This window comes from Gigantopelta aegis, chromosome 7 (genome assembly GCF_016097555.1).
Source record: "Gigantopelta aegis isolate Gae_Host chromosome 7, Gae_host_genome, whole genome shotgun sequence".
NCBI lineage: Eukaryota > Metazoa > Mollusca > Gastropoda > Neomphalida > Peltospiridae > Gigantopelta > Gigantopelta aegis.
Genome location: NC_054705.1, coordinates 7981108 through 8003443, shown reverse-complemented (window position 1 = coordinate 8003443; position 22336 = coordinate 7981108). Strand labels below are relative to the sequence as shown.

The 22336-nt window shown below is 39.3% G+C and overlaps 2 protein-coding genes across 5 annotated transcripts in view; both read left to right on the top strand.

Moving 5' to 3' along the window:
* LOC121376976 (BTB/POZ domain-containing protein 2-like) overlaps positions 1-7828 on the top strand; it is a 25711-nt gene extending 17883 nt beyond the window's left edge. Inside the window, exons 2-3 of one of the 2 annotated variants that reach the window (XM_041504791.1) lie at positions 5829-6110; positions 6700-7828. In XM_041504791.1, the coding sequence (XP_041360725.1) occupies positions 5854-6110; positions 6700-7744 (1302 nt within the window). In that variant the 5' untranslated portion in view covers positions 5829-5853 and the 3' untranslated portion in view covers positions 7745-7828. The remainder of the gene's footprint in view (positions 1-5828; positions 6111-6699) is intronic. The other variant, XM_041504790.1, reaches the window with a different exon arrangement.
* Positions 7829-10304: 2476 nt separating this feature from the next.
* The window catches only part of LOC121377475 (BTB/POZ domain-containing protein 2-like), a 17924-nt gene continuing 5892 nt past the window's right edge, over positions 10305-22336 (top strand). The window contains exons 1-4 of one of the 3 annotated variants that reach the window (XM_041505483.1): positions 10305-10473; positions 17186-17495; positions 18276-18774; positions 19288-19434. In XM_041505483.1, coding sequence (XP_041361417.1) covers positions 17206-17495; positions 18276-18774; positions 19288-19374 — 876 coding nt within the window. In that variant the 5' untranslated portion in view covers positions 10305-10473; positions 17186-17205 and the 3' untranslated portion in view covers positions 19375-19434. Of the gene's footprint in view, positions 10474-17185; positions 17496-18275; positions 19265-19287; positions 19435-22336 lie in introns of those variants that run through there. The other 2 variants (XM_041505484.1, XM_041505482.1) reach the window with 2 other exon arrangements.

The window sequence follows — 22336 nt, the reverse complement described above, 5'->3', positions numbered from 1 at the left end:
GTTGATGTTGATCATCACTTTATTTATTTGCATTACCATAGTTTGACACCCAATAGCCGATGTATTTTTCGTGCTGGGGTGTCGTTAAACATTCATTCATTCATTCATTCATTATGCCAACGTTGAATTGTTGGTACCATGTCGAAAGCTTTCTGAAACTAAATAAAAACACTGTGCAATTAAAAACAAAAAGTTCAATAAATCTATCAGACCGACCGCGGTGGCGTCGTGGTTAAGCCATCGGACATAAGGCTGGTAGGTACAGGGTTCGCAGCCCGGTACCGGCTCACACGCAGAGCGAGTTTTAACGACCCAATGTGTAGGTGTAAAACGACTACACCCTCTTTTCTCTCACTAACAACTAAGCCACTAACAACTAACCCACTGTCCTGGACAGACAGCCCAGATAGCTGAGGTGTGCGTGCGCCCAGGATAGCGTGTTTGAACTTTAATTGGATATAAACACGAAAATAAGTTAAAATTAAATAAATCTATCAAGTATCTATGTAACTTGAATAGTTGGTGTGTAGTTGAATAGCCTTTGCAAAAAGCAGTCTGATAAGCACTAAAGATATTGTTTTTCTTCATAAATAAGTTTAAACGATTATTATGTAAAGTTGTGAAGAACAACAGCACAGTAATTTTCGGATTAGAGTCGGCTGCCTCTACTTTTAAAAATATGTATACTAATACCTGTAAACCATCCTCAGTTAAAACACTGTGATCAAATATAGTACATGTATTAAAAAGTTTAACATAAACTGGCATGACCCAGCCATTACAATAAACACGTCAGTGCTAGAATAATACAAAATTGTTAATAAAGTATTTACTTCCTGTTTATGTTCTTGTTCTTGTTATTTAAAGAAAATAGTTGATGCAAGCAGTATTTAAAATTTATTAATAGCCCCTAACCAGGTTTCCAATCCTATTGTGTGTTTTTGCAGGTTTAACTATTAAATTACATAGGATGTATGAGTCTGTCCACGAAGCAACGACTCCTTTGAATCATCCGTATTTCGATAATTGTTCTGTTTTTGGTGCTGTTCAAAGTTTGTTTTGTTTAATTTCACCACTAGAGCACATTTGTTAATTTCGCATCGGCTACTGGATGTTATAGAGTTACTACTTTTGATGTAGTCAACAGAGGAAACTCGCTACATTTGCTTTTCTAAAGCAGCAAGTGATCTTTTATATGCACTTTCCCACAGACTGGAAATCACATACCACAGCCTTTGACCAGTTGTAGTACACTGGTTGGAACGAACAAAAAACCTCACTCAGCTGAATGGATCCATCGATTTGGTTCGACCCTACGTCGCAAGTACCTCAAGCGAGCGCTCAACCAACTGAGCGAAATCCCGTCACCGCTTAGGACTGTTCAAGTGCAGAACAAATGTTCAATTTCTACCCTGCTATATTTGCTAGCTGTTTTGAAAATGACCTTTCATTACATGGTTTATCGCATTGTAATAATTCACGCGTTGCTAAAAAATCCCCCAAAACCCCAAACAAACAAAAACAAACAAACCTCAGTGTGTAAGTCCTCATATCATTTTCATAGTTTAGTTCACTGTTTTGTGTACACCAAATAAATGGACACCCCACCCCTGCTCCCGTTAGCAATAGTCTAACGCCCTGAAATAGCTTCAACGCATCTGCTAGTTTGCGTTCTATAGAGCGGCAGCAAAGCATATCGAGGTGGTTTTATTGTGACGCACACAACGGGGTTAGACCGGCCTCAGTGGCGTCGTTGTTAGGCTATCGGTCTACAGGCTGGTAGTACTGGGTTCGGATCCCAGTCGATGCATGAAATTTTTAATCCAGATACCGACTCCAAACCCTGAGTGAGTGTTCCCCAAGGCTCAATGGGTAGGTGTAAACAACTTGCACCGACCAGTGATCTATAACTAGTTCAACAAAGGCCATGGTTTGTGCTATCCTGCCTGTGGGAAGCGCAAATAAAAGATCCCTTGCTGTCTGTCGTAAAAGAGTAGCCTATGTGGCGACAGAGGGTTTCCTCTAACAAACAGTGTCAGAATGACCATATTATGTTTGACGTCCATTAGCCGATGATAAGATAAAAAAATCAATGTGATCTAGTGGCGTCGTTAAATAAAACAAACTTTACTTTACAACGGGGTTATTTTAGGTATTATTAAAGTTTTAACAACAAATTTTTTTTCCTAAAACTTTTAGTTTTCTAATAGACAACAGTTTCATGGAGTTTTGCATTTCTTTTATTTTAGATTCATAATTAACTGCAGTAATATTTTCCAAATCTACTGAAAAATTAATACCAAGTAACTTGAATTTTGTTGCGCCCCAGTCCAATTTCCATCTTGTATGGTGGTAAACATCTTTAGAAAACCTTTTGTTTTGATCCCAATCCATATAGCTTTTGATTTTGAATAATTTATTTTTAGGCCTGAAATCTGTTCATAATAGTCTAATTCCATTAGTGTACTGCGAAGGGACTCGGTAGATCCATCTAGAATAAAACATATGTCGTCAGCATATTGCGATATTAAATATTCTTCACCATCTATATTTATGCCTTTAATAGTTGGGTTATTTCTAATAATAATTGCAAGGATTTCAGCACATATAATAAAAATGTATGGCGATAGTGGGTCGCCTTGTCTGCATCCCCGTTGTAAAATGATAGGTTGAGATAAAAATCCATTTTGTATTACTCTTGACATAGAATTATTATAAAATGTTTTGATCCAATCTTTTATTGATGATTTAAAATTTAAAATATCAAGTGTTTTGTCTATAAATGACCATGATAATGAATCAAATGCATTTTCGAAGTCTATAAGAAGTAGTAATCCAGGAATATTATTCAGTTCGGTACATTGCATAATATCATATATTCGTCTTATATTTTCTCCAATATATCTTCCTTTTACAAAACCAGTTTGGACATTATCTATTATTTTGTCCAAAGTTTGCTTTATTCTGTTAGCGATGCACCCTGAAGCCATTTTATAAATGCAATTTAGTAGAGTTATAGGTCTCCAGTTTTTACTTTCGGAATACATGTAATTATACCTATTTTTTGTACATTTGACATTTTTTTAATAGAATAGCTATAGTTGATGGCCCTGGTTATAAAATGTTCTAAATCAACCCAAAACATTTTTAAAAATTCAGCTGAGAAACCATCTGAGCCTGTACTTTTATAATTTTTCATGGTTTTAAGACCATGGTTTTAAGATATGACAGTATTTCTGAATAAGTCAATTCGCCTTCTAATCTATTAGCTTCTTTATCAGTTAGTTTATTAAATTTTAAATTAGAATTTTTTTCAGTTATATCATTATTACTTTGCCCAAGTGGCGCAGAATAAAGTTTTTCATAGAAATTTCTAGTTTCTTTCAAAATGTCTTCCTGTTTTCTAATTTCATTTCCATTATCTAATTGAATTCTTGAAATTAGTTTCCTAGAATAATTCCTAGATTCCATAGTACAAACATATTTTGTTGGCTTTTCTCCTTCCTCTATCCATTTTGCCCGTGATCGATGGATAGATTCACCATTTGGAATTAGATTTAGATTGAGTACAAGCAGCCATTACACTATCAATGCAGTGGGTTTTTTCAAATGAATTATATCACATAGTTCGCTCAACTTTCGCTAGAGATATATCAAATATATGTGACAATAAACCATATTTGTGCACATCTTATATTGTGTGAAACGTGATCCATGAATCCATGTTGTTTAGATGTTACGTGTATTACCATAGTACACATGTTTAGGTCATCCATCAAACACAATTAACACAATGATTATTAAAGTTTGTTGTGTTTATTTTGTTTCACAACACTAGAGATATATCAAATATATGTGACAATAAACCATATTTGTGCACATCTTATATTGTGTGAAACGTGATCCATGAATCCATGTTGTTTAGATGTTACGTGTATTACCATAGTACACATGTTTAGGTCATCCATCAAACACAATTAACACAATGATTATTAAAGTTTGTTGTGTTTATTTTGTTTCACAACACCACTAGAGCACACTGAGTAATTAATCATAGGCTATTGGGTGTCAAACATTTGGTAATTCATCAATGGAAACCCACTACATTTTACCTAATGCAGCAAGGGATCTTATATATTCATTTTCCCACAGACAGAAAAACACATAGCACGGCATTTGACCAGTTGTAGTGCACTGGTTGGATCGAGAAACATCAGTTGAATGGATCCACTGACGTGGTTCGATCCTGCGAAGAAAACCCCTCAAGCGAGCACTCAACCGACTGAGCTAAATTCCTCCCCCAAACATAGTTAATGGATGCAATGCTTTACTTCACATATTGTTGAGAGAACTGAGAAGTATATAGAGAATAGTACATGACTGGCGTTAGATAGCATTTATCTCACGAGTTACTTTAAAATGCATCTAACGAGTGAAAGCGAGTTTGATACGTTTTTAAACAACGAGTTGTGAGATAAAGGGACATTCCTGAGTTTGCTGCAATTGTTAAGATGTTATCGACTAACAGAGACATTTTAACGATTGTAATTACATATCATTTTTTTGTTCTGCATAAAATATTAGTGGCTGTATATTAAACGTGTTTCTGATCGTTCTAATATGTGTACTAGGTTAAATTTCATTTCATGTCCTAAAATATCCAGTTTGGGCTTGTTACAAATATTAAGATGACCAGAAATATATTCAATATAGGCTACAAACACTGATATTTTAAACAAGAAAATATATTTAATGTGTAAGTTTAATCATATAAATATTTTATTAGTCGGAAACATCTTACAATGCAGCAAACTCAGGAATGTTCCTTCAAACGAATGCATTATTTTATTTCTTACATATCCGCAAAAACCAGGTTTTGAGCAAATTTAGCATCTTTTTCAACTAAAAGTTATTTACAGCCTGCTGCACTTGTAGCCGACTTACGCGACATAGACATTATTACCAGGTTAACTATACGTCACAGTGTAATCGATGTCCACTATGCTGTTTTGTATTGGACATATGGCATTGGTGACCTGGTTATCACCAAGGAGCAGCCAGTCGTATGTCTTGAAATTGTTAACACACGCACGTGTGTAAACAACTGTGTGTTATCAAAAATAGCGTATGGTGTCTCACCAATGGGTAAGAAATCTATATAAATAGCTAGGTGTTTCTGGAATTCAGAATGGTGCGGTCGCAAGCAAGAGTGGCAGTCATTACAGAGTGGCAGTCATTGGAAAATGGCTGTCATTACAGAGTGGCAGTGATTGGAGAATGGCTGTCATCACAGAGTGGCTGTCATTACAGAGTGGCTGTCATTACATAATGGCAGTCATTACAGAGTGGCAGTCATTACAGAGTGGCAGTCATTGGAGAGTGACTGTCATTACAGAGTGGCTGTCATTACAGAGTGGCAGTCATTGGAGAATGGCTGTCATTACAGAGTGGCTGTCATTACAGAATGGCAGTCATTGGAGAATGGCTGTCATTACAGAGTGGCAGTTATTACACAGTGGCTGTCCTTACAGAGTGGCAGTAATTAGAATTGGCAGTCATTACAGAGTTGCAGTCATTACAGAGTGGCAGTCACTATAGAGTGGCAGTCATTAGAAAGAGAGGGCGGAACGTAGCCCAGTGGTAAAGCGGTCGCCTGATGCGCGGTCGGTCTGGGGTCGATCCCCATTGGGCTACAGCTCTTTCCAGCCAGTGCAACACAACTGGTATATCAAAGGCCGTGGTATGGTGCACATAAACACGCTTTGCTACCAATACAAAAATGTAGAAGGTTTCATTTCTAAGACTGTATTTATTTATGTTTTTAATAGTTGAACCTGGAGGTAACTACGAAACATGACGTCACAAATTAGCACCACAGACTGGCAGTCGGGGAAGGAATTCGCAGAGACGAACTTGTACATGCTGGATCACGAGATCGCCTGTGACGTCACGTTTAGAGTTGGGGCCCAGCAGACAACAGTTCGCGCCCACAGGTTTATGTTAATCAGTCGCAGTCACGTGCTCTCCGCCATGCTGTGTGGTCCAATGGTCGAGACTGGCGAGATCGAAATCCCGGATGTTGATGCTGGGATCTCCCGCCTGTCTTTGAGGTGCGTGACATATATTTAGTCACTGCCCCAGTGTAATCACCCTCATTAATTTGTTTTTACATTTTCTAGAATAAGGCATAATGCCAGAACACATTTAGATCGCATGTGTTTTTCATTCGCTTTCATATTCATATGTCGATAGTTTGTTCTTATTTCATTAAAACATTTTGCCGTATTTGTATTCAGTTCAGTATGGGTTTCGTTAGTGAGAGAGACATCGATGTAGTTGCTTTCCACCTCATCAATGAGCCGTAACGTTCACTATGGTAGGGTACAAACTCAGTACCTACCAGCCTAGAATCGATGGATTAGATATTCACCACCGAGGCCAGTTTGGAATATTTTGGTCGTCAAGATATCCGCGACATCGCTATATATTGTGGAACCCTACATTCCCCCTCCATCCATCCATCAATCACTCCACACCACACCCACCACACACCCATATCTCTCTCTCTCTCTCTCTCTCTCTCTCTCTCTCTCTCTCTCTCTCTCTCTCTCTCTCTCTCTCTCTCTCTCTCTCTCTCTCTCTCTCTCTCTCTCTCTCTGTCATCCTATATAATGAAATTATCACTTTATATTTTTGTAGATTTCTGTACACCAATGATATCACGGTGAAGCCCAACAGCGTCATGCACGTGTTATACCTTTCTAAAAAATACAACACTGTAAACTTACACGACCAATGTCTCAAGTTCCTGGATACGTCCATGACACCCGAGAATGTTTGCGTCATCCTGGAACAAGCGAAGGTGTTTGACGAGAAGACGCTGTATGCGAAAACGATGAAATTCATCAATAAAAATGGAACCTCGATCCTGAAATCACCGGGATTCTTGGATCTGTCTCGGGAGTCTGTCCTCGATGTAGTGAAGTCGGACGACCTTGACATTGATGAGGAAGATGTGTTCCACGCCGTAAACACCTGGGCAGAACGTCAGTGGCAGAAACAAGGTACAGCTGTTACTCCAGAAGCAAAACGAGAAGCTCTTGGGTTAGTTGTAAAACATGTTCGGTTTCCCAGTCTGTCCCAGAAGTTCGTTGTGAAAACGGTCGATCCTAGTGGAGTTTTAACTCTGCCGGAACAACTCGGCATATTACATCATTTCATTTGTCCCTATAGGTTGCCTGAAGGATTTTCTGCAGAACCACGGAATCATGACAAGAAAGAGAAAACTGTGTATCGATTTAAAACTACAAATCGTATTCAGTGGGGTAAATTCGACAGCGATGATGCCATATCATTCAAATGCAACAAAACGATTCGGCTTCGTGGTTTCATGGTGTATGGTCCGTACAGTGGGAAAAGAGAATCTTATGATATATCTGCAAGACTGATGGATGAGAACAATACCATCTTAACTGAACTGAACACTACCTCACAGATGGATGAAAGAAAAATGTTCTCGGTGTATTTTCAACACAGTGCTAAAGTCAAGCCAAACACTCTGCACACTATTTGTGTCTGGTACGTGGGTCCAGCTACGTGGTGCGGTGATGCGAATTGTGTAACGGAATCTGCTCATGCGAATATAGATGATTACCAGTTTGATTTTGTTGATTCATCATTTCGTAAATGTGCTAAACATTTTACTTTAACTCTTCAGATTCCAGCACTTATCTTTACTCGGTGAAGCTTGATACTCATCCCCTGCGTGTGCTGTAACCTCACCGTGGTGCACGGGTGTAACATTCTCTTTGAGAATGGCCAATACAGTTTTGAGTAAAATTCAGTATCCGTAAAATTCTGTGATATTTGTGTTTTTGCACAGTTCTTTACACTGTTTTTGTTTAAGTCTTGAATTTTTATATTGATCATCACTTTATTTATTTGCATTACCGTAGTTTGACACCCAATAGCCGATGTATTTTTCGTGCTGGGGTGTCGTTAAACATTCATTCATTCATTCATTGATACTCATTGACAAGACAGAGCTAGTTTACACTCGGCGTCACTACACTACCCTCTGCCTTGCGATCCTTTATGCTTATGCACCACGAAACACAAGACGTGTCTCTCTTCTCGGACTACAAATAGAAGTATTAAACATTGGTGGGGTTTTTTTTCAGTAGTGATATTTATTTATTTAGCCTTACCATATACCACAAGATGCGTGCTTCCTTTCCGACAATAATTAAAATTATTGAACATCTGTGTTGTACTAGTAGTGATATATATATATATATTATATATATATATATATATATATATATATATATATATATATATATATATATTAATCGCACACTACAAGATGTATTTTTCTAGACAGCTGTAAACAGAAATATTAAAAATCTATGTTGTACCAGTAGTGGTATATATTTATTAATCGCACACTACAAGATGTATTTTTCTAGACAGCTGTAAACAGAAATATTAAAAATCTATGTTGTACCAGTAGTGGTATATATTTATTAATCGTACACTACAAGATGTATTTTTCTAGATACCTGTAAACAGAAATATTAAACACCTGCCTTGTACCAGTAGTGGTATATATTTATTAATCGTACACTACAAGATGTATTTTTCTAGATACCTGTAAACAAACAATAGTAAACAGCAGTAAGGAGAGAGAGAGAGAGAGAAGAGAGAGAGAGAGAGAGAGAGAGAGAGAGAGAGGAGAGAGAGAGAGAGAGAGAGAGAGAGAGAGAGAGAGAGAGAGACATACAGACAGACAGAGAGAGAGACAGACAGAGAGCGGGAGAGAGAGAGAGTTTGTATAATTGGGGATGGTAGTGATTTGAGGTCCCTTTTCCCCCTAGTTTCATTAAGCTGTACTGGCACTTTCCACGCAGAACAGTAACACTGGGATTTGTTTAACGACACCACTAGAGCACATTTATTTATTAAGCATAGGCTATTGAATGTCAAATATATTAGTATTTTTTACACATTGTCTTAGAGGAAACGCAACTTTTATTCATTAATTAGCTGCAAGGGATCTTTAATATTCACCATTCCACAGACATGGTCTTTAATGTGGCACTGGTGTTTGGGAGAGAAAAAATAAATAGTGATGAAATGGGTCCAACTGACCCCCCCCCCCCCCCCCACACACACACACCGTGATGGAGTAAACCCTCAAATTCTACAGATATTAGGGCAAAGTGTGCTACAAGTACATAGTGATTCGTTTGCAACCCTATACAGGCGTTTTATTTAATTCGAGCAGAAATCAGCCTACCCCCCCCCCCCCCCTCCCTTACAAAAATGGAAGCCCGTACGCCTGTGCTCAAACCAGCGCTTTATCGACTGAGCTACATCTCGCCAGGTATTGCTCGTATGGTTAAGGACCACAAAGATATTGAGAGAGGAAACCCGCTGTCGCCACTCCATGGGCTACTCTTTTCGATTAGCAGCAATGACTCTATTATATGCACCATCCCACAGATAGGGTAGAACATACCACGGCCTTTGATATACCAGTCGTGGTGCGCTTGCTGGAACGAAAATTAGCCCAATCAGCCCACCGACGGGGATCGATCCCACACCGACCTCGCATCGAGCGAGCGCTATACCACTGGGCTACGTTCCGCCCCTAGGCTATTCTAATATTTACGCATTCACATGATTATTGTCTTTGATGTTTTATGAACAGTGCAGTTTATAAAAGTTGGTACAAAACTCTGTGGTGAATCTGGACGAGGGTGTTGTGTATATCAGTCAGGGGCGGACCCAGGTGGGGGGCAAACGTTTTTATAAACATATGAAACACTGTACAAATTAAACCCTGAGATATGTACATGCTATTTTCTGGAGTAAAAATAATATGTGAGATTCTCAAGGGGGGACTGCCCCTCCTGTCCCCTCTACCCGGAGGTTACGGTCCTGGAATGAATAAGTGTTTAAAGGTCTCAGCTACTGGGTGCCAAACGGACTGCAGAACTGCGCTGGCATACTCAATTTTCAGGATTACACAGAAATCACATAAACTACGGTTATTGAAAGTAGAAAATGTCAGTGATATAATGAAATGGAATAGGTAAAAATGTGCTTTGTCATGTTGAAGGCACGCACACACACACCCGCACACATCCCCCCCCCCCCATCACACACACACATACACCACATATTGTCACCTCATATCCTCCCTTGTTCAGCTCAAGAAAGACGACGGTCTGTTAACATCACCAGGACGTTAATAAATGTCTATTAATAGAAACAGGTCACTACAATCTGACGACGTGTATTCTCAAGAAACGAAACTCGAGAACTCGAGACTGGTTATACGAAATTCTTAGAAAACAATCATAGGTAACATTTTAATTATATGTAATCCTGAGCAGATATAATTGAAGTGAGATTTCTTTGAGTGTTCATGTCGTAAAAAGAGCTAGAAGTTGTACAGGAGAATTAAAAGTAAGTTTAATTTTACTTCCTGGTTGTAGCTAGTATTGAACAGGACGAGTAGTGGGTTATAATAACGATTGTGCTTGTGTTCGTATAGATGTAGTAGTGTTGGCATAAAGTGCTCCTACTGGCAGTAGCTGGTGTGAGTTTCCCTACTAGCTAAGTTAGTAGAGTACTGGACTCTGAGAGTCCGTGGTATGTGTTATCCTGTCTATGGGATGGTGCATATAAAAGATCCCTTGTTGTTAATCGAAACGAGTAGCCCATGGAGTGGCGACAGCGGGTTTCCTCTCTCAATATCTGTGCGGTCCTTAACCGTATGTCCGACGCCATATAACCGTACATAAAATGTGTTGAGTGCGTCGTTAAATGAAATATTTCCTTCCTTCTTCCTTCTGAGAGCCTGTGGTTCGAATCCCCTCACTTGAGGTTGATATTTATGTTACAGTTGGAGCCGACGTATGGACTGGGTTCTTGACACACGAGTACAATTATATCCCAGTTAGAACCCGTAACAGTTCAACTGCTCAGAATCTCTCCACCAACCCCTTTCTTCCATTACCTCTGATTAATATGATATGTATCGAATAGATGTTAGATTCAAACCGACTGTGTAGATAACTGATGCATATTTGTAGAATATCTTTTCTTTAGACAATAAACTCGCCTTATAGATAGCACTGGAATTAGTATCAATCCATCGTTCTTTTAAAATAATTGATGTATTCAGGATTCAGACATAGTACAACTGGCATAGTACAAATAATTAAAAGGGAGTGTGTATTATACGTATAACAGTAACTAGGGTGTGCACATTAAATGCTACATCGGGTCAACGGGACTGAAGAATGAATGACTGAATGTGTAACGACACCCCAGCAAATCGATGGGGTACGGACCCCCCCCCCCCCCCCCCCATGTCATCACTCCAGTTCTGCCCTTGTATAGATCGAGAGATACCACGGTCTGCTAAACACAAACCGGGACTGCATTCAGGAGTAAATATTTCCAGTAACACGGGTAACCGGTCGATATAATTAGACGACGGGTATTTCCAAGAAACGAAACCGATACTAGAACTCGTGACTGGTTAAACGAAATTCATAGAACTGAATCATAGATAATATGGTAATTTTATGTAGGAGCAGATAGAACTAAAGTCAGATTTCATCTTGTCAAAACAGCTAGACGGTGTACAGGAGAGTTAAAGTAAGTTTATGTTTACTTCCTAGTTGTAGCTTGTATTGAGTAGGACGACTGGTTGTTATAATAATATCGATTGTGATTGTGTTCGTGGACGGGCGGCCGGAGGGGGTGGGCAGACGCAGAGGGTCGGTAGAGGTTCGGAATAAGTTGCTACCACAGACATAAGCGAACGGGAGAGAGGGGACTACGCCATCCCACCGACAGGGTAGTACATACCACGACCTTTGATATACCAGTCGTGGTGCACTGGCTGGAAGGCGAAAACAGCCCAATGGACCCACCGACGGGGATCGATCTCACAAGGACCGCGCATCGAGCGAGCGTCTTACCACTGGGATACATCCCGCCCCTTTATATACAGAGTAGAACAAAATTAGCTAACGTACATTTTCGTCCTTAGGTCGGGCCACAGGTCCCGCATTCCACCCAAACCCCCGGTTTCTACGGACAGGGGCCAATTGCCTATACGTCTGTGACCACCGATGTTTTTCTTTGAAATGCAACTGGTAAAAACACACCAGGGGTGGATTTTAGGTGGAGTTTCGACCCCTATTATTTTGGTCAACTAATGTTGTCTTTAATTAATGTCAGCAGTCTTGTTTATCAACACAACCCATCTACATTACATTAATGTTACAGACAGTCTCCATTAAAATTATCGATCTGTGCATGGACATTACTGTAGTTTGTTTCATTGTTTTGTTTTGTTTAACGACACCAGTAGAGCACATTGATTGATTAATCATTGGTTATTGGATGTCAAACATTTGGTGATTCTGACATATAGTCATTAGACAAAAAAACAACAAAAACAACTGCTACATTTTCTTTTTCCGTTAGCAGCAAGGGATCTTTTATATGCACCATCTCACAGACAGGTTAGCACATACCACGGCCTTTGATATACCAGACGTAGTGCACTGGCTGGACCGAGAAATAGTCCTATGGGTCCACCGACGGGGATCGTTCCACACCAACCGCGCATCAGGCGAGCACTTTACCACTGGGCTACGTCCGTCCCAGCCCCGGTCATGATTATAATGATTATAATCAAACAACACCCCCCCCCCCACCCCGCCCCAGACTATAATGATTATAATCAAGCAACACCTCCCCCACCCCGCCCCAGACTATAATGATTATAATCAAGCAACACCTCCCCCACCCCGCCCCAGACTATAATGACTATAATCAAGCAACACCTCCCCCACCCCGAACATGACTATAATGATTATAATCAAGCAACACCTCCCCCCCCCACCCCGCCCCAGACTATAATGATTATAATCAAGCAACACCTCCCCCACCCCGAACATGACTATAATGATTATAATCAAGCAACACCTCCCCCACCCCGAACATGACAATAATGATTATAATCAAACAACACCCCCCTCACCTCGCACCAATTTAAATACTATTGGGTTATATTAATGTGGGCCGTACCTATTATATAGGGTTCAAGTTGAGGGCTTCACCCACCAGATTAATACACGAATAACCCTTTTTGAACTGAGCTACGTCTGTCCCAGCCCCGGACGTGACTATAATGATTATAATCAAGCAACACCTCCCCCACCCCGAACATGACTATAATGATTATAATCAAGCAACACCTCCCCCACCCCGAACATGACTATAATGATTATAATCAAGCAACACCTCCCTCACCCCGCCCCAATTTAAATACTATTGGGATATATTAATGTGGGACGTACCTATTATATAGGGTTCAAGGAGAGGGCTTCACCCCCCGATTAATACAAGAATAGCCCTTTTTGAATTGCCCATTTCGCCTACTTAGAGTAGACGGTCTATTACAGTGTCTTCATTTTTATCGATTGGAAACATTTTATTGTACCACGAATAAAATAATCGGGCACACGTTTGACAACTTTCAAGACCCTCTTCAATATACATGATGACTGTATTACATAACTGTATATTTAACTACATTTAAGCAGCCAATTATAACTAGAGGAAGGAAATCTATTATATACAATGTACGAAAGAATATCATAAATGCAAAGTTAGAGAATTAAACTATCTTATATTTTAACCACTTGATCGTTGATTGTTTGATTACCAATCGCTTGGTGTGCAATTTACTATTGTGACTTTAATTACATAACTATATTCCAAGACAACGAATTATCTTTAATTGTGGGTGCTTAAACGTCACACATGGCGGATCGTCGGTGATATCGATCGGCGATCGTTGACTGTTATTTACAATACTAAAATCGAAATAGTTGTTATGACACACCAAGCACATTTGTTAGTAAAACAAGTGATTGATAATGTGGGTTGGCCTATGCAATATTGAAAGTCTGTATTGAAAGGGAAAGCACTGCAGTGTGTCCTCTACAAAACACAGTTGGCGTCTGCTTCTTATGATTTGTGTCTCGTCCCATCCAGTGCACCACGACTGGTATATCAAAAGCCGTGGTATGTATTACCCTGTCTGTGGGATGATGCATACAAATGATACCTTGCTGCTAATCGAAAAGAGTAGCCCTCGAAGAGGCGACAGTGGGTTTCCTCTCTCAATATCTGTGTGGTCCTTAACCATATGTCTGACGCCATATAACCGTATATAAAATGTGATGAGTGCGTCGTTAAATAAAACATTTCTTTCTTTCTTTCTTATGATTTGATAAAAGGAGCAGTGTTGAGAGCGCGTGAGAATGTGCCCGAGGTATACCGGCAAACATTCACAGACGCTAGGTATCAGGACGGGCAAACGTATGTGGAGTTTGCCAGAAGCAAATAACGATTCTTTAAGCAATGGTGCTCTTCTAAATGAGTAGATGGCGATGTTTAAAACGTAAAGCCGTTGATGCTGATAGAAGAGTTTTAAAAAATGTTTGTCATAGGAAATAGTAACATATTTGGAAATGCATGAATCAGATACGTTAGCAAATGCGGCAGTAAATATAAATTTAGACATTAAAATATCTATGATTTTAACATCTTATTTGTTGATTGTTTGATTACATATTGCTTGGTGTGCAACTTATTATTACGACTTTCAATTATCTATATATCTAGACAACAAATTATCTTTAAATGTGGATGCTTAAACGTCCCAATACTATCTAAAAATAAAATTCATATAAAAACATACTGACTTTTAAAGTCATACCAACTCTCATAAAAAGGATTGCCATAAACAAATTATGGAAATAAATCACTTAGCATAAATTTGTACAGAGGGGCGGGGCGTAGCCCAGAGGTAAAGCGACCTTCTGATGAACGGTCGGTCTAGGATGTAGTACGCATACTGTAAAAGTCGAAGTATGCAGTTTGGCCTGAAGTAATCGATAATGTAGTACACAGACTGTAAAAGTCGAGGTGTTCAGTTTGGCCTGAAGTAATCGATAAGGTAGTACACAGACTGTAAAAGTCGAAGTATGCAGTTTGGCCTGAAGTAATCGATAATGTAGGACACAGACTGTAAAAGTCGAGGTATGCAGTTTGGCCTGAAGTAATCGATAATGTAGGACACAGACTGTAAAAGTCGAATTGTGCAGTTTGGCCTGAAGTAATCGATAATGTAGGACACACACTGTAAAAGTCGAGGTATGCAGTTTGGCCTGGTGTAATCGATAATGTAGGACACAAACTGTAAAAGTCAAGGTATGCAGTTTGGCTTGGTGTAATCGATAATGTAGTACACAGACTGTAAAAGTTGAAGTATGCAGTTTGGCCCTAAGTAATCGATAATGTAGGACACAAACTGTAAAAGTCGAGGTATGTAGTTTGGCCTGAAGTAATCGATAATGTTGTACACTGACTGTAGTACACCGAGTAAAGACAAAAGTGCGGGGTCCTCACATTTCAAGGGTCATTATCTAAATAAGAATTAGACTCTGCCCCAACATCTTAATTATCCACAGTTATTTAGATATGATGTAGCGTTATCGATAACTGAGCAATAGGTGATTGAATACAGATACTACATATACACTATTACAATTATTCATCAGAACGGCCTCCATGAGGTGGGGAGGCTGGATTTGTAATCCTCTCACGGCCAATAGAGGGCTCTGACAACTTGTTATAATGTGTCGTGTTATATGTGTCAAGTTTCTTGGGGATTTTTTTGTTTGGTGTACATGTTACCAATGTTTGCTTGATGTTGTGAAAATACAAATCCTCCTTCCAAAGACAGTGCTAACACTTCCACCCTCACTCACTCACCCACCCCACACACATAACACCGACATTTTATAATGGGGTATCATTGTTTGGATTTCTTTCATAGAAACCTTCGAACTCAATTATGTCGACTACATTACTGCATCTTATAATTACATCTACATACGTCATTAATAAGGTTAAAACCGGTTTATCAGTGTCACGCAACCACGTGAGTTTAACAATGAGATACATCAAGATCTGCTCAATTAGGTTCTGTCTTTTCCCACCAACGGCTGTATATGTCTATCAATAGAAACAGGTCAATACCATCTGACGACAGGTATTTCCAACAAACGTGACAGGTAAAATGAAATTCTTAGAACTAAATTATAGGTAATATGTTCATTATATGTAGGTGCAGGTAGAATTGAAGTGAAATATGTTTGAGTGTTTAACTCGTAAAAAAACAAGAAGCTAGAAGTTGTAGCTTGTATGTTGTATTGAACAGGACGACTAGTGGTTATAATGATAACGAGTGTGATTGTGTTCGTGGGGGATGGTCGCGAGGGGGAGGAGGAAGCGGGTCCGTAGAGGTTCTAAATAAGTTGCTACTATTGAGATGAGCGAACGGGACGAGGGGGGGGGGGGGGGGAGGCAGCCCTGTAGCAACGATATCTGGGGTAAGGGTGCACAATCTTTATTGAGTTGACTCCAGTTGGTAGAGGCACACACATATATATTGTAGGACACAAACAAACCGTATATTTTCGTCCTCAAGTGAGGGTGTACAGGCATCCCCCTCTTTCCCCCTCTATCCCCGTTTTTTTTTTTTTTTTTTTTTATTTATTTATTTATTTTTATTATTTTTTTTTTTTTAATATTTCAGAGGACAGTGGGCAATTGTCTATACCTCTGTAGCATTTCTAAGCACATATGCATTTCTATAAATATAACTGAAAGAAACATATAACCGTCATTAAAATGTGTTGAGCGTGATTAAATAAACATGGGTGGGATTTAGTTCAGTCGGTTGAGTGTTCGCTTGAGATGCTTGCGTTGCAGGATCGAACCACCTCGGTGGATCCTTTCAACTGGTTGGGATTTTTCTCGTTCAAACCAGTGCACAGCAACTGAAGAAAGGCCGTGGTATCTGCGTTCCTGTCTGTGGGAAAGTACATATAAAATATATCGTGCTGCCTTTGGAAAAATGTAGCGGGTTTCCTCTGATGACTACATAACATAATTATTAACTGTTTGACATCCAATAGCCGATTATTAATTAGCCAATGTGCTTCAGTGGTGTCGTTAAACAAAACAAACTTTAAATAAACACATTCATTCCATTCCTTTCATAATGCATGACTCATTTCAGTCGGTGATCAGTATTGTAGAATGACGAGGAAAGGAAAGAGAAAACGAAAAGGACAGCAAGCTTTAGGAGTGAACGATGACTGGCAGACTAGAAGATCTCTAGCACAAACCAACTTGTTCATGCTAGAAAACAAGGTGGCCTGTGACGTCACGTTCCGCGTTGGTCAAACAAGGGAGACAATTCAAGCTCACAAGTTCATGCTGATCAGCCGGAGTCACGTGTTTGCCACCATGTTTAATGGTCCAATGGCTGAAACGGGCGAGGTGGATATCCCGGATGTCGATGCCAATGTTTTCAATCTGTTTCTCAGGTAAGTGATAAACATACAGTGTGACTGTCCTGATATCGAGTTCTGTATCGGCATGGGTGATGTAGTGGTCAAACCATCAGATTTAAGACTGAGATATAACGGCTCAGTGCAACTATCACTGTCATGTCCCACCGTTGATTATGTTATGACATCATTAACAGGTAGCAACAGCCGTCTACCTCCCCAACAACGACACCAATTAACCAATGGAAAGCGCCCATTACCGTCTCGGGGATGTGTGTTAGACCATTTTTCCAGCACAGCTTTCTGGTAAATTTTTAAGATTTGATTGAACTGTTAGTCTATCATGGTGTTTCTCTATGATAACTTGTATAGCAATTACCGTATGTTTGATACTGACTGGACAATGTGCTGGGGAGCATGAGATAATGGTTACTTTCCTTTCCTTTTCAAAACTCGAATTCCAAAATGTTGCAATTTCACTTTGCTATAACCAGACTTTGTTTTATATACTGAACATCAGTGAAAAAGCATCAGTAAATGTGTTTCTTGATACAGTTACCTCATTAGCGTCTTGGCGTAATATTACCATAGTACAATTATGGTTTAAAACAAATAGTTTATCCTGTTGAAAACGAAATGCATTAGTTCATACATTTCAAACAAACTTGCATTGTACCACTGGTGTATTATCAATGGTGTGCAGTATATTTTGATGGCCAAAACATTGCAAATCATGTTACCGATGTAGTTCACACATTTAATATCATTGTCACAATATATATTATAATTTTAAATCAGATACGAAATTTTTGGCAGGTTTCTATACACGGATGACGTCACAATCGACTCGGATAACGTCATGCATCTGCTGTACCTGGCCAAAAAGTACAGCGCAGGAAAGCTGGAAGATAAGTGTCTTGGGTTTTTAGAAATATCATTAACGGCTGAAAACGTCTGGACTATTCTGGAACAAGCCAAGTTCTTTAACGAAGATAATCTACATGACAAGTGTATGACGTATATCTTGGAAAACGGAACGTCGGCCATGGAGTCACCTCATTTTCTGACCTTATCACAGGAGACCGTACTGGATGTTGTGAAGTCTGATGAACTCCAAGCAGACGAGAAAGAAGTATTCCAGGCTGCCTTTGAGTGGGCCAAGCACCAGTGTGAGAAGAAACACATGGCCATCAATACGGAGACTTTACGAACCCAACTTGGGGACATCGTCCAGCAAATCCGCTTCCCTCTTCTGGACAGAGGGTTCTTTGTTCTGATAGTTCACCCTAGCGGCATGCTGACGGATAAAGAACAGGTACTGATTCACAACCACATAACCTGTCCGCAGCTTCCTGTTGCACCATTTTCTGACAAACCAAGAAATATTAGGAAAATATTAAATTGTGATACAGATTCCGACTGAACGATACTAGGATGTTTTACCACCTGTGTTGATACAGTTTTCGCGAATATTTACGCAATATTTACTTTGCCACAATTCCTACATTACTGTGTCTGGTCACTGTATGATGTGTGACGTGTAAGGCGGGAAATTCAAAGCATAAACAAAGTTATCGCTCTTAACCTCCCACCCCAGCTTTTATTAAGCTTTTATCACTCTACCTTCATGTTTTTATAACTTCAGACTGTTTTTAGCTTTTAATCACTTCCTATATTTTTTATCACTTTTGATGACATGTTCTTGGTTTCTTGGTTTGTTCGTTTGTCTACTAGGGGAGTTGTGTGTGTGCGTGTGTGCGTCTGTGTGTGTGTGTTTGGAAGGGTGGGTGGGTTGTGGATGTTGTTATTTTTTGTCCTTTCATTGTAGCTGGACTCTGATATTCTGTGGTGCGTGCTATCCTGTCTGTGGGATGGTGCATATAAAAGATCCCTTGATGTTAATCGAAAAGAGTAGCCCATGACGTGGCGACAGCGGGTTTCCTCTCTCAATATCTGTGTGGTCCTTAACCATATGTCTGACGCCATATAACCGTACATAAAATGTGTTGAGTACGTCGTTAAATAAAACATTTCCTTCCTTCCTTCTTCCTTCTGAGAGTCTGTGGTTCGAATCCCCTCAACTGAGGTTGATATTTATGTTACAGTTGGAGCCGACGTAGGGACTGCTTTAGTGACACAAACGTACAATTATATCCCAGTTAGAACCAATAACAGTTCAACTGCCTGTGACCCACAGTTCCGAGACGTAGTTTGACTTGAAGGGGTAGCATGTAGTAGTTTTGGTATAAAGTGCTCCTATTGGCAGTAGCTAGTGACCCACAGCTCCGAGACGTAGTTTGACTTGAAGGGGTAGCATGTAGTAGTTTTGGTATAAAGTGCTCCTATTGGCAGTAGCTAGTGACCCACAGCTCCGAGACGTAGTTTGACTTGAAGGGGTAGCATGTAGTAGTTTGGGTATAAAGTGCTCCTATTGGCAGTAGCTAGTGACCCACAGCTCCGAGACGTAGTTTAACTTGAAGGGGTAGCATGTAGTAGTTTTGGTATAAAGTGCTCCTATTGGCAGTAGCTAGTGGGAATTTCCCTATTAGGTCACTCAGTAGAGTGCTGGACTTGTAACACTGGATCAGACGTAGGGAACTTCGGTAACATTTGGAGCTGACGTAGGGAACTTCGGTAACATTTGGAGCTGACGTAGGAACTGGGTGTGTTAATTAATACAAGAATACAACCTTTATAACTCAGTTAGAACCCACAACAGTTCAACTGCCCGCGGCCCACAGCTCCGGGACGTATCTTGACTTGAACGATATCGATCGTGATTGCGTAGTGCTGGGATGGTAGGTGCGTCATAAAGAGGGTTGTTCTGGGAGTGTGCTGGGGGTGTGGTGGGGTGGGTGGGGGGGGGGTGGGGGGGGGGGGGGGGGGTGGTGGTATGGGGTATAATTTGCAAACAACGAAGGGGCTGATTTAGGTATGGGCCTGGGTCCCTCTATTTATGGACATGTTATTTATTTTGTTTTGTAAAATTACACCGTCAACTGGGATGTGATTTTTCATCTTTCTATCAGATATTTAAAATGTTTTTTAGGGTGTAAAATAATTTTCAAAGTTAAAGTTTGTTTTGTTTAACGACACCACTAAAGCACATTGATTTATTTATCATCGGCTACTGGGTATCAAACATTTGGTAATTTTGACATATAGTCTTAGAGAGGAAACTCGATTAATGTGGGAATACGTGTGTCAAAACATTACCCTAATGTCTTACTATTTTACTACCATTTTTCCTTTTCTTGGAGTTGATTGCAAATTGACCGTTGGTAGCCATAAAACGTCTCATTCTTCTACAGTATTAGCGAATATATAGATATATTTTGGAAATTTAAAATGTATTAATACATTTTAAAAGTATAAATATAATTTTAACATTGGACATTGAAAAGTCTAGAGTTTTGATAAATATTCTCAGGGGTATTCTTCACAAACTAATAGAGACATATTTTTTGAAAATTTTGAATCTTTGAATTTTTATTAAATATTTGTGCACTCGTGAGAAAACATTATACGTAGAGTAAGCACTCCCCAGTGCATATTATACATGTAATATACACTTCCCAAGTCTATTTTATATGTATAATATGCACTCCCTCTGACAAATATTTACTCCAGCAGTCTATATTATATGTTATAAATCTGTTTATGTACTAACATCATTATGTTTTGATTTTTGTATGACCTGTGCTCTTTGCAGCAGTTGGTACAAATCTCTGTGGTGAATCTAGACTAGGGTGTTGGGTATATTATTCAGGGGCGGACCTAGGTGGAGGGCAAAACGTTCCTGAATCAGCCCTTGCAAATTTGCAGAATACCAGTAATAACTCATCATATATAGTGATCGGATGGATCCCCCAGAATCTCTCCATTCACCCCTTTCTTCCATTACCTCCGATTAATATGATATATATTCAATAGATTTTAGATTCAAGCCGAATGTGTAGATAACTGATGTATAGTTTTAGGATATCTCTTTTTCAGACAACAAACTCGCCTTATAGATAGCACTTGAATTATTATCAATCCAACATTCATTTAAGATAATTGATGTATTAGTGAGGAGTGCATATTATATGTATAATTATGACGAGTACAAATAATTCAAGGGGATTGTGTATTATACGTATAATAGTAACTGGGGAGTGCACATTTAATGCTACATGGCGCAGCGGGACTGAAGAATGAATGAGTGAATGTTTAACGACACGCCAGCATATCGATGGGGTACGCCCCCCCCCCCTCCCCTATGTCATTACCCCAGTCCTGCCCTTGTTTAGGACGAGAGAAACCACGGTCTGCTAAACACAAACCGGGACTACATTCAGTGGTTTGAGGAGTAAACTTTTCCAGTAACACAGGTAACCGGCCGATACAATCTGACGACAGCAGGGCGACCAACCTAACAAAACTATTTTTTGAATTTTTAAGCGTTCGAATGCCCTTTTCAAAACAATAATTTAAAGCGTGCGAAAATACCTTTTTCATAAAAAAATATTTTAAACAGCGCAAAAAAAAAAAAAAAAAAAAAAAAAAAAGCCATGCAAAATAACAACCAAAAGAGCTACATAACAATACCAATTTGTATTATTTATTGGAATGTTACATCTTCAATAGTAAAAGCATAAATCATTCCACATAAGTGGCAGACTTTTTCTACTTCCCTTTTAAGCATAAGACTTCTTTATGATTTGTCTAGTAAAACAGGTATTTCCAAGAAACGAAACCAATACTAGAAGTCGTGACTGGTTAAACGACATTCTTAGAACTGTATTATAGGTAATATGGTAATTATATGTAGGAGCAGATAGAACTAAAGTCAGATTTCATCTTGTAAAAACAGTTAGAATTTGTACGGGTGAAAT